Below are 13,595 nucleotides of genomic sequence, written 5' to 3'. Positions count from 1 at the left end.
AGGAATTCCGGATGGCCTGCTGCCAAATCATAAACATATCCAGGCATTTTCCACCACCTTGATGATTGGCAAGAGGTCCCTCAAGGCAGGGAGGGCAATTTTAAAATGAGTGTATGACTTTAATATACCTGTCTTACGAAATGCAAAACTTTTTTTTTTTTGTGTGTACAGAAAATCATTAATGCACCTTTCTGTAGTTAAAATTAGCCACTTTGAATCATGAAGGGGGTGGGGTGCAGAGAAGGAGCAGCAGAAAGGAAACGGGGTACTGCACGTTAGATAGGTTTTTCAGCATGCTGTCAGCTGCTGTTTCATGCAAAGCAAAAGTGGAATTTACTGGCAAATCAAACCGTCTTAGGCAGAACAAGAAGTAACTGCAGCCTGTTAAAAGATGCCCCAAACCAGGTTCCCAGGTAAATCAATTCAAGTCTGGAGTAACTCCACTAAGGTCAGTATCATTACTCCAGATGATGTTGTGGGGTTAATTTTCTTCCCTTAATATCTATGCACTGGGTATAAAATGTATTTAGGTACTATTTCCCTTTTCTAAGGCATTGCATGACAGCTGTACAGCTTTGCATGACTCTCATGCCAACCCAAGTCATCTTCTCAAAACCCTCTAACGCAGGAAGGAGATTAAGCATTTATGACACAAAATGAAGTTAAACCGTTAAATAAGCAAAGGCAACAGAAGTGATATCCAACTGTCCGACTGCTGTACAACATGCCAGTTAGCATACTGAGGTGAGGAAACCTCCATTATTAGGCAGACTTTGGAGTAACTTTATGTATACATGTTTTACAAACTCTCTCTTTGCTCTGCAGCCTAACAGAAAATTGTAATAAAGGAAAGGAAATAAACCACAAGGTATCCATATCCCCTGACAAAGCCATTCTAGACACAGATCCAAAGGATTTAGCTTACTGAATACGACATACAGTTCTGCTAAATGTACACCGCTTGACACTACTCCCTAACAGTGGAAGAATCTCACAGCCCCGGCAGGTAAGTGTCACACACACAGGCACAACCTTGGTGCTGGGAGAGAGGAAAGCTTTTGTATTAGTGCATCACAAAGGGGAGGGGGAGAAATCCCAACTGCTGCTGTTGGGATATCGGGAATATGGAATTACATTCCTAAATACAATTCTGCAAGAAAGGCAAAATGCATCAACTATTTCCCAGATTCTATTCCATGTTCACAGCAATGATTTTCACCTCATAGGAGCATCTAAGAAGCCCCTCGAGTGCACCATAATTCCTAGTATTTACAAACTAGATAGGAAAATTAATTTATACACTCATTAACAAATCTTCTCTCCTAAGCTGAAAATGTAATTCTTCAAAGAAGCTATGAAAACAAAATTTGTGTACAAAAATATAAATATCTTTACAATCTGCAGGCCCTTCACATCCAACGGCTTAACAGTGAAGAGTATCTACAGGTTATTGAGTAAATGGTGGCAGAGGAGAATAAAAAATACATCTTGTGACTCAAATACTGCCCTATTTCCCTGGTAATGAACATATCTGGGGGGGTTTTTTGCTATACACATCTTGTGCAAATGCAGTGAGAAACCTCTGAGTACCTTTCCTGAATTCATACAGAAATGGAAGGTTTGGAAGGATATATTTACATAAACACATACATATACACCTCACTTATCTTCATTTTTGGGTTATAATAGGCCTAAAAAAAGTGTAACTTTCTTTAAAAAGTAACATTTCCTGTAAATGTATCAGAAATCTCTACATTTGTGAGAACTAAGGGGAAGGGAGGGAAAGGAAAAAGAGAAATGAGAGAAATTAACACAAGTTACTTAAGCAATACCTTTTAGATGTTTGGACTCGGGTACTCAAATGCATTTCTCCTGTCTGAAGAGAACCTATCTATCTCCCTTTCTCTCATTTGAAGAGTTTTTTTTCTCATCCTGGATGCTTACTCAAGGAAGAATATCATGTGGTTTTATTTTATTTTTTAATTGGGAAAAATGTTCTTCTTTATGTAAGCTTTAAGATTTATTGTGGAAATATTCTAAAGAAGAGTTTTGGCAGGAGACTAACTCTCTCACCAAACGGGAAAATTCTCACTTCAGCCTTCTGGATAACCTACGCCAGCTCTTCCTTCCTTCATTCAGGGCAACTTGTGTGAACAAGGTTATTTCCATCTCCTTTCCACAGGTTCACCACAGGCTGTGGGCTCTTCAAAAACTAAACAGGTGAACGACCCTACTTCTGCATAGATAATTTGACTGGTATAAAAACTAGCACCCCTGATTCCCTTCATCTAGAAGCAGCCGAGTCTGTTCAGAAACAAACATCTCAACTGTCTGTGCCCATCAAATCTCTGCTTTCCTAGACAACATTGGAAGGATACCACACGTCCATCAACAGTTATAGATCAGCTTCCTTCTTTTCATGGGGAAGGGGGGGGGGGAACAGGGTTAATACCCCAAACACAATACTGAGGTAAAATATGTTAATGCAATTAAAGTTTCATAGCACTGATGTTTTAGTCTGGGACCTGCCCTCATTCAGAACAGAATGCTGATGCCATACTTCCTCTGCAGAACAACAAGAACAAGTTGTGGTGACACGGGAAGTGGTAAAACTCAGACACCAAATTCCTGTTAAAGGCCTAACTGCTCCAGATTTCCCTTTCTGTCTCTGAAAAATCCAAGCAGTCATTTGCTTGCAGTATTTGGAGGCAAGGTCCCAGTACTGTTCACTTTTGCAACCACAGGTGCCAAAATGGGCATTGCTTTGTTGTCTTGTCCTTCTGGAACACCAGTAGGTAATGCAGTTTTTAACCCAACTGGTGTCAGTTTTGCAACCACTGGAGCCAATAAAGGCATCACTTTAGTTCCCTGTCCCTCTGAGTCTAATGGAAGATTTGCTGCTTTTAATCCAAGTGGTGCCAGCTTTGGCATGGGCCTCCACAAAGTGTCAGTACCAGCTTCTGAATTAGTCTTCATCTGCAGGACTGGAGGAGTCACACTGGGAGGCTCTGCCATAGGTTTTAAGGTTTTACCACTTCTACCACCAGCCACCGAGAGGTTAGGAAGTGCATCCTTCATTCCAGAGCCTATCACTATTTTCAAAATGTCTGCTTCACTTGAAGGTTCTCCAGAGTTCTTCTCACCATCAGTTATGTCATCATCTTCCAAGTGAAGCAGCAGAGGACTGATGGAGCCACTACCCCCTCGAACTTCAGAAAGGTCCGAAGGTCTGAAACTGCCACCCAAGTGGCCGAACTGGAAGGATGTGCCATCTGCAGCGACTAGATCACTGGCTGCTCCTCTTCGAGTTTCTAAGTCTCCTGGAGAAAAGTCTGTGGTCAGGGTGCTAGGCAACTCTGACATGCTCGAATTGTCATCATTAAGCTGCTGATTGAGAAAGGCAATTTCATTGAGAAGTGAAGTGAGAGTTTCATCAGTGTCATCACTCTCCTCAATGCCACCCAGTATCTCACTTGGGTCCAGTTCTGCTTCCTCTATTGCAGAGGCGACTTTTCTCAACTCCATTTCTATCCTGGAGTCTTTGAACTCTTTAATCTGCAGTTTACGGAATGGAGAATCCTTTGCCTTCAACCTTTCTCCTCCCTGATCAGCATCCTTCCTTCTCCCTTGGCATCCAATGAACTCTCCAAGGCAGAGTTTTGTGGTAAAGGGCTCTTGAGAGTCCTTTGCAGAAGATGCATTCCGTAGCTGTGAAATGCTGTTGTCTTTATTTTCAAGAAAAACTGGTGTGGGTCCTTTGGCACTTTTCCCATCTCCAGCGCTACTGCCAGAAGATGCCTTGGATTTCTCTTCAGAAAGAATGCCTTCACTCTGCCTGCTTTCACGAAGTCCTGTTTTCAAGGGCTGCTCAGAAGTTTGGGCACTTGCACCAGGGGTTATTTGAGAACTCTTGTTTCTATTGAGGTTTAAACTCATGCCTCCTTCACCAGCCAATGATGTCACATTAACAATTTTTGGCATCATGAACAAATCTTCACTCTCTATGAAATCAAAGAAGCAAAACCCATCAGGATCAGGGTGACTCCAGATAATTTGTCCTTTCCCATATCATCTGCCCCAAACAGTCTCTGCCATCCTACAAGGTTTAAGGCATCTGACCAAACACAGTTTTGAACTTTTACCTTATTTTACTTTTTTCTACAAATCTGAAGTTCAGTTCTATGCTGAAAACCAAGTTGGTATAAACAACATGGAACCCCAGTATGTTGGCAACTACCTCTCATAATTATTTCTCTATTAAATGTGTTCATGTGAAAAAGCTGCTCTCCCCACTCCCAGCTGTGGCCAGACCTGCAGTTAGCTTGGCACTTTCTCTCACATTGTCATCAATAAGGGTTCTTTTAGAGCAGTTAAGTCCTCAGTTACACCTCTGGAAGCCCAATAGCTTCTGGCTATGCTCTGTGGCTCTTCTACAATCTTTTGCTCAAGTTCTCTGCTCTGGACGGCAGCAGGAAGTACTACTAGTGTAAACATCCACTGCCTTCTGCCTAGATCCTATGCAAAAAATCTTTTGTTAAGCCTTTCAGCAATAATCTGACACTGTAGTTCCAAATCAAACTAAACTTCGAACTATGACTTAATCAACAATAGGATGCATTCCTATTTTCGTATGTCCCCCTCACAGCTAAGAACTGTGAAAGTAAAACTCAATGTTAGTTACCACCCTGAAGAACACCAGAACCAAGTTTTGCCTCAAAAGTATTTCACATGCCCAAACATGAGGGTCCCTGAGTATAAAACTTACCTGAACTGGGCTCTACAGCTGTTACTACAGCTGGTGGTACTGGGTTTCCAGCAACAGCTGACAGAGCAATGGGAATGGTGGAGTTAGTGAAGATTCCTTTCACTTGAACAGGAACTGGTGAGCCAGGTAGCTGAATCATCACAGAAGTAATACCTTATCCAGGAAGAAAAGCAATCTTTTTTAATGCTGGCACATGAATGGGAAGTAAAACATTACACCTCCTAAAGCAGTGGGGGCCAATCTTTTTTTGGCAGGCATGCCACAAAATAGCATCTCCCCCCCACCAAGTGACACACTGATCCTCCCTCCTCTGCCTGATGTGCTCCTTGCCCAATCTTTTGCTCCGCTTTATTTCCTGTTTCCTCCCTGATCTGTCATGTGCCACACAAAGGCTGCCCATGACACTTATGGCCACCCTTCCCTTAAATTATGGCATCATTTGAAAACAGTAGAAATATTAACAATAAGATAACCTATTTCTTAATAGGATCATCCCTATATTCTCCCGTTTACACTCAGTTTCACGGATTTTCTTGCCTCTCTTATTTGGGATAATTAAACAGATTCTACATTCCTGATGATAAAATGGTAAATGGTTTATATTGCATTGCTTAATATTTTGGTTACGTCCTCAGGTGCTTTTGTCATTTGTATCAGATTATATATACTGCAGTCAGATCCAATCCCATTCATCAATTATAAACAGGCAAATGAATATAAGGATCCTACTGCTGAGGACAAGTGTTATTTTATAAGCCAAAACGTACAGATCATAGTATAATAGTACTTGGGGTCAGAAGGGACCTAAACAGATCATCAGGTCTGACCTCCTGCCCCGGGCAGGAACGGGTGCTGGGATCATATCAACCCAGCCAAATATCTGTTCAGCCTCCTCTTGAAGACCCCCAAGGTAGGAGAGAGTACCACCTCACTTGGGAGCCCATTCCAGAGCCTGGCAGCCCTAACCGCAAAGTAATGTCTCCTGATATCCAGCCTGAACCTTCTCTCTAATAATTTGTGATCAATATTCCTAGTAACCCCAGGTGGTGCCCGGGGGAACAGAGCCTCCCCCAATTCCTACTGGTCCCCCCTGATGAGTTTGTAAACAGCCACCAGATCTCCTCTCGCCTTCTCTTGTGGAGGAGGCTGAATACGTTCAGGCCCTTTAGCCTCTCTTCATAGGGCCTGCCCTGCTGCCCCTTGACCATGCAAGTGGCCCTCCTCTGGACCCTCTCAATGCCAGTCACATCCTCCTTGAAGTGTGGTGCCCAGAACTGGACGCAGTACTCCAACTGCGGCCTGACCAATGCCGCACAGAAGGGAAGGATCACCTCCCTGGACCTGCCTGTGATGCAACTGTAGATGCACAACAAGGCGTAGTTAGCCTTACTGACCGCTTCTTCGTATTGGCAGCTCATGTTCATCCTGGAGTCAACAATGACTCCAAGATCCCTTTCTGCCACTACATTGACAAGAAGGGTGTTACTCAGCCTATAGGCATGTTACTGGTTCCTTCTCCCTAGATGCAGTACCTTGCACTTGTCTGCACTGAATTCCATCCTATTCTCATCTGCCCACCTCTGTAACCTGTCTAGATCTAGCTGGATTCTGTCCCTCCCCTCCAGCATGCCCACCTCGCCCCACAACTTGGTGTCGTCAGTGAATCTGGACAGCGTGCTTTCCACACCCATATCCAGATCGCTGATAAAGATGTTGAACAGTACAGGCCCCAGGACCGAACCCTGGGGGACTCCACTGCCCACATCCCTCCAGGTCAAAAATGACCCGTCCACCACCATTCTCTGGGTTTCACAGTTGGTAGGGTCGGAAGGGACCCGAGCAGATCATCAAGTCCGACCCCTGCCATGGCAGGAAAGAGTACTGGTGTCAAACGACCCCGGCAAGGTGTTCATCTAGCCTCCTTTTAAAGTCCCCCAGGGTAGGAGCCAGCACCACTTCCCTTGGAAGTTGGTTCCAGATCCTAGCCGCCCTGACCGTGAAGTAGCGCCTCCTGATATCTAGCCTGAATATACCCTCTGCCAGCTTGTCACTGTTATTTCTAGTCACTCCTGGTAGTGCTCGAGGGAACAGGGACTCCCCCAATGGCTGCTGGTCCCCCCTGACTAGTTTGTAAATGGCCACTAGATCCCCCCGCAACCTTCTCTTGTGGAGGCTGAACAGATTCAGGTCCCTTAGCCTCTCCTCATAGGGCCTGCCCTGCTGGCCCCTGATCATGCAGATGGCCCTCCTCTGGATCCTCTCCATGCTGTCCACAACCCTCCTTCAGTGCGGCGCCCAGAACTGGACACAGTACTCCAACTGTGGCCTGACCAATGTTGCATAGAGGGAGAGGATCACCTCCTTGGACCTGCTTGAGATGCATCTGTGGATGCATGACAAGGTGCGGTTGGCCTTCTTGACCGTGCCCCCACACTGTCGGCCCATGTTCATTTTGGCATCAATAATGACACCAAGATCCTTTTCTGCCTCTGAACTGACGAGAAGGGAGTTCCCCAGCCTGTAGGTATGCTGCTGGTTCTTCCTCCCCAGGTGCAGCACCTTGCACTTGTCAGTGTTGAAACCCATCCTGTTCTCATCCACCCCCCCCTGTAACCTGTCTAGGTCCAATTGCAGCCTATTCCTCCCTTATAGTGAGCCCACTTCTCCCCACATCTTAGTGTCGTCTGCAAATTTGAACAGGGTGCTTTTTACCCCCTCGTCCAAGTCGCTGATGAAGACGTTGAACAGTGCAGGCCCGAGGACCAAGCCCTGCGGAATCCCACTGCCCACATCCCTCCAGGTTGAATAAGACCCGTCCACCACCACTCTCTGGGTGCGGCACTCCAGCCAACTAGTGACCCATTTGACTGTGTAGGTGTCGACACCACAGTCTCCTAGTTTTTTAATGAGAATGGGGTGAGAGACAGTGTCGAAGGCCTTCCTAAAGTCCAGAAAGACTACGTCCACTGCTACCCCTGTGTCTAAGGATTTTGTGACCTGGTCATAGAAAGCCCCCAGGTTGGTCTGACAGGACCTGCCTCTAATGAACCCATGTTGGTTGCCCCTAAGCATAATCTCCCCTGCTGGCTCCTTGCAGACATGCACCAGAATAATTCTCTCATGGGTGCAACCATCTAGCCAATTTGCCACCCATCTGACTGTGTAGGCCTTACCTGGTTGTGCTGTCACAGTGTTGCTGGCAGTTTGAGGCTTTAGCTCAGCTTGCAAGAGTGTGGAAGGAACAGCTGCCATCTGCCCCGGCATTAGGGGGCTCTTCAATGTGAGTACCTGCCCTTGTGGAGTCATCACTAGGCTGGCAGTAGTTAGTGTCAGAGGAGGGGATGTGGTTTCCTCTGCATATAAATAATGAAAATAAGTCATCTGTGACACTGAATTCTTGAAGACCTTCAACCAGTCTACTAATGCGAGCTGAAAGCTCCTCTCTTTTGGATGGATGGTACTATCAGTATAGGTGGACACAATCCACTTTCTTAATTGAGGACCAATTTTCTTGGATCGAATGTGTTAATAACTGACAACAATGATTATGCTCTAGAGTACCTGTACTTCGAGATTTGGTGGCCAAGTAGGGCAGGCCTATACCATACCATTATTTAAGGCTGACAGTAAAGGTTGCCTCTATTAGCCTGACTCACAAGCCACCCCACCTTCTGTATTAGCAAATGCTGCACCCAAAGCATAAGTAGGAAGAGAACTGATTCCTAGTAGGGTGTCTTTCTAGGAATCTGCTTATTGTCTACCTCTCTTTCTGTGCTGTGGGATGTAAAGGGACAGATGTCAGACACAAGTTGTAGGATTACTGTGGGTAAACGTCTTGTTTTTTTGTGGCTGAGAATACCCAGGAAAGTTCTGAACACACACTGAGGAGAGCCTAGCAGGAAAGCTCAGCCACATGAGACCTTTTGGGGGCAGGCTGGGCTGCCGCCAGGGAGCATCCTTAGCACAGATGAGGGCTAGTTTGAGCTAAGGGGCAGGACAAAGTAGCATTAAGTGGTAGATAAACCCATATATTCCATTTTTGGTGTGCCTGTGCCCCACCGGTGACCTGATTCATCTGAAAGGCAGTGTCTGTCAAGGCCATGCCTGTGCCTTGCAGCCAAGTGCATGAAGGAGCATGGCACCTACAACTATCCTTCAGTTCCTTCAAAACTGAATCCAGGAATTTATGGGGAAAGCATGACAGATTGTGAAGTACATCTGGACAAACTTCTAGAAAAAAAACCCAAACAATTACAGCAGGATGAGTGAACACTCCTTCAAATGATTCTACTTATGGTACCACACCTGCAGGAACTTAGGTCCTGAAGCATTTGCTCTGGATTTACCATAACAAGGTATTTTGCACTCCAATGAATGATGACAGAATGTGAACTGAATACCTCCTAGCCTCTATAAACTGGAGGGACTGAAACACCTTTCAGTGAAGTTGCAGAACCTGCCTGAGCTGTAGTGAAGTGGGGTCCAAATACATGAGATACTTCAATTTGTCCTACCTGAGCGCATATTCTAATCCAAACCAAAATCTATTTATGTACACTTTGCGTGGGAGCAGGCTAACTTTTCATATTATCAAAAGATGAAAAGCAGTCTAACTGAATTTCTGAATGGTTTCATTAGGTTCAAGTAGTGTAAGTGTACTCCCTATGCACAGAGCATGGAGTCTAGAGTCACCCAACTGAAATGCAGCTTGGGGTAGAAAACCAAGAGGTGGATCGCTCAAAGTAAGTGCAAATCCAGGACCACATCAGACAAAAGGTAAGAACTTCTGTTGACATCATAATGTCACTCTGTCCTAAAGGGATACTGGATATGGTGAATCTGCAAGGAGGGTGCATATTTCTTTTATGTTTTTGCCTGCACATCTTTGTTACACTCATTCCTGACAAGCACGTCTCTTCATCAATGCAGACTTCTTCCTAACAAGCTAGTCTCAGCTAAGTGTGGTCACGGTTTGTCTGGCGACTGCAGAAAAGTACTGGATTTGACAGCAGCGAAAGTCTACCTACCTCAAGACAGGCTCCCCACCATGCTGTGCCTCACTGATTAGATGTCAAACTTACTCAAATACATCAATTAGTATATATTACATGTGGGGGACACAGCAGTTTGCTAGACTTACCCTATGCTCCAAACAGGATTGTCTGAGATCAGTATATAAACAAGATAGATACCAAAAGGATATAACCCCTCCTGAAGTATTTTCTTTGTTAGATTAGTGGAAGAACTCCGTAAGGATGCAGCAGACTACCATTCTCACCTCCTCCTTCTATCAAGATACCTATAATGGATCCATCCACCCTCTCTAGCAGAGTGCATTGCACTTCAGCCACCTGCAGTTGCAATCTTAACTATTTTAAGAACTGTAGCTGCACCTAACTGAAAATTAGATTCAGGTAAGTGTACAATTCACAGAAAGCAGAAACTAAAGGGGTTGCAGCTTGCTGCAATAGGCTATAGGAAGGAACTGACAGGCAGCTGTGGACATCCTGCCCTCTACATCCCTGGCTCTGGGGCACTAAAGGGATTACAGGAACAAGCACAAACATAACAAACACAGCTTTTCAAAAGAACCTAATCTTGCATGCATGGAGTACATAACCAAGAGATATGCAAGTCACTTGAACAATCACACACTCAAAGAAGAACCCAAGATCACCTTAAATTTTCCCATGTTGAGGGCTCATACCCAATATAGCCACTTCAATAAGAAGTGATTGTCATTTATGTAAGTTGCCCAAATGTGACAGAATTTATTTATGAAGGTACACCATATACCTTCTTGTTCTAACAATTTCACCTTTATTCTGTGGGATACTCATGAATTTACAGCACGCAGAAAGCTACATAAGCAAGATGCACCCCTTCCCCCGACTCAGTATTATCCAGTAACACTTTTTTCCTTTTCTTTCTTTTTTTTGCAAGTAGATCATACATGCATATTTCCCAGCTTACCTATTGCCTGGTTTCCTTTCCTAGCAAGTATCAGCGGCTTCCCTCGCCGATTTGTTACAATCATTTGTCCCAGCTCTCTGGAGGAAGCAATGGACCCTTCTTGCTGTCTATTGGGCATGGTGGTGACAGAAGACTCCTTTGGTTCTACTTGTTTCTTCTTTTGCGCTTCTACTGCTTTTTGTTTGGCATAAATATATTCTAGCTTCTTCAGGACCACCTCCTCTGTTTTACCTACAGACAAGTTAATGGACAAATAGCACCAAACAGGCTTCAAATACTGTTTGCTCTCAAAACCAAGACTTGGAAATGGAATCAACTAGGACCCAGCAACTTACATGCTGACTGCTGGGCCTGAGAACATCATTTACCTGTGATTGAGAATGCCTTATTTTACACAAGGTGTGTTATAAACTAACCTTATTTGAAGAAAGGCAATTTTGGAGTAAACTAGTAATTTTCAAGCACCACAGAGCCACAGACTAAACTATGAGACCAATATGTAGCTATAAAGAGGAATCATTTATATTATATCTGAAGAAAAATGAACTGCGTTCAAAAGCTTGACTAAATCTATCCCAAAAATGCAGCTGGCCCAATAAAATACATTACCCACAAAAATCCTTGTGTCTCATGTAGAATATAACCAAAACTAAAAAAAATTGCATTCAGGCTCTTTCTTGATTGAATAAGTCTCAGTTAACAGCAGCCTTACAACTGAAATTTTGGGGAGGATTACCAGTTTTAATGTATTTCTAGAAGAATGGAAAGTACCATATTTACCTTGATCCCACGATGAGATTTCCCCCCTGCAATCCCTAATCTTGGAATCGAGCATGAGGTGGTAGGAGGAGAGGTAAGCTGCAGCTGTGGCTGCCCTTCGCCTCTGCACCCCCTGCTTCTCTCATCAGCTTCATAGCTGGCACTACTGTTACAGGGCTGGGCTATGGCCATGCTCCAGCGCAGATGGTGCCTACCAGTGCAAGAGCCAAAGCAAAGGTAAGGCAGGTGAGGGGCACAGAGGCAGACCCTACCACTGTTTTCCCTGCTGCAGTGGTGGTAGGGATGAATTTGAGACAATCCTCCAATAATTATAATGATTGTATACATGGAAAACTATAGTAAATTTATACATTTTCCATTTTCTAATTGTTGGGGGGTTGTCTTAGGTTCAGGTAAAATATGATAGTCTTGTTACCCAGGCTTAACAGAACATAGAACTGACTTTGCATAACTACATGAATACTAGGATCATCCTAAGAACAAGTTATTCAGCATGGAATATAACAAACTTGTGTTTGCTGGACAGAGCTAAATTAATTCTCTGGCTGATGCAGCTACTCTCAAAGTTATGGGGTTAAGAATATAAAAGTTCCTCAGGGAGTTGAAAGCATGTAATGGAAGGCAACAACATCAGACTTGTGTTCAAAGATAATCACAGTTTTTGAAGACTTAACAGGCTATCCTGAAGATGGCTCTATGCCTAGATGAAATGAAATATTCTTCCTTCTAGATGTTCTCAGTACATCAGACTGTCCTAGAGCTCTCTAGCACGGAGACTTGTGTCACCCTCTCCTTTACCTGTGTAGGCAGAACAAATGGGGAAGACTTCAGAAGGATGACTGTACTCCTATAACCTGATGACCAACAGGTCTGAGTTCTGTCGTCAGTCCACTCCACTACAGAATTCATAGACTTCAGTTTGAAGCATCTCCTCACCCTTTTTATTATGTAAACACTAAATCCGTTTTCCCAAATACATTTCAATCCTATCTCTGCCTTCTAAACTCTAAATCTAAGATGACCAGTCTCCCACTCAGCTGAATGTCTACTGAGGTCCTTTCTTTTTAGTATTTCAGCCACTTTGTCCCTAAAATGATCTTACCTGAAAGAGTGGATACTTTGCGGATCAACGCATCCTGTTTGCGAGTCAGTAAGTTCTTCTGTCCAATCAGTTTATCTGCCTGATCAGTCAACCCTTGAATTTCTTCATAGGCCTAGAAGAATACCAAAGCACCAATTTAGAGACTAACCTTATGCATAATGCAAAAAAAAGGCAGTTCGCCTGTCCTCCAAACCAGGGATTCTCAACCCTTTTAAGACTTGGGGCATCTCCTGGTAGACTGAAGGCACCCTTGTTAGACTCAAGGCACCCCTCAGCAAATGCCAGCTCTTTTACTTGTTTTTTGACAACAGAAAAATAGAGCAGTTTTTCTGCTGCAGGAAACACCACAACAGGTCTGAATGTTTTTAACACTATGGATTCCTATTTGAAGTCTGCGGGTTTATTTTGCGAATCATGTTTGCACACCTAACAGAGTTAACATTGTGTGGTACCTGCGGCACCCTTGAAAAAACTCAAGATACCCCAGGGAGCCATAGTCCCCTGGTTAAGAATCACCACTCTAAAAAACTGCATTTAAAAAAAAAAAAAAAATCTCCCTGCACACATTTTTTACCGATATTATTTTGAGAAACTAGGACACAGTTGAATGCAAGCAATGCTTTTACTTCAAGTCTGTGCACTTCTGTAAAGAAAACAGCAAAGTCCTATGATTCTAATGTAGGGATATACATAATTATCTATCCATGCAATTAAGCTGGAAACCGTTATGTCTGTGTGCCACCATAAAAATTATGGTGGCACATAGCACAAGCAAGACGACGTCCATACCCCTTGTTAAGCTACAAATGCTGAAAAATAATTGCGGGTGCAACATATGCCGTATAAGCTTGTGTTATTATTTTGCAGTGGACCTCTGCTTTACACTAGAATGCAGGCAGCCCAGGACTGCCCACACCCTCCAGCTGCCCTGGGCACACGCCCGGTCCTGCATGCCCTGGGAATGGGAATACCATT

General features: G+C 44.0%; 1 protein-coding gene across 1 annotated transcript in view; it reads right to left on the bottom strand.

Annotated features, from left to right (window-relative positions):
- Nucleotides 1-6: 6 nt before the first annotated feature.
- The window catches only part of MGA (MGA, MAX dimerization protein), an 87,675-nt gene continuing 74,086 nt past the window's right edge, over nucleotides 7-13,595 (bottom strand). Inside the window, 5 exon segments of the mRNA XM_025205276.1 lie at nucleotides 7-4,001; nucleotides 4,766-4,918; nucleotides 7,939-8,118; nucleotides 10,739-10,969; nucleotides 12,621-12,732. Coding sequence (XP_025061061.1) covers nucleotides 2,686-4,001; nucleotides 4,766-4,918; nucleotides 7,939-8,118; nucleotides 10,739-10,969; nucleotides 12,621-12,732 — 1,992 coding nt within the window. The 3' untranslated portion in view covers nucleotides 7-2,685.

This window comes from Alligator sinensis, unplaced genomic scaffold (assembly GCF_000455745.1).
Source record: "Alligator sinensis unplaced genomic scaffold, ASM45574v1 scaffold108_1, whole genome shotgun sequence".
Classification (NCBI taxonomy): Eukaryota; Metazoa; Chordata; order Crocodylia; family Alligatoridae; genus Alligator; species Alligator sinensis.
Note: the sequence above shows the minus strand (reverse complement) of the source record. Positions and strands in the feature narration are given on the sequence as shown.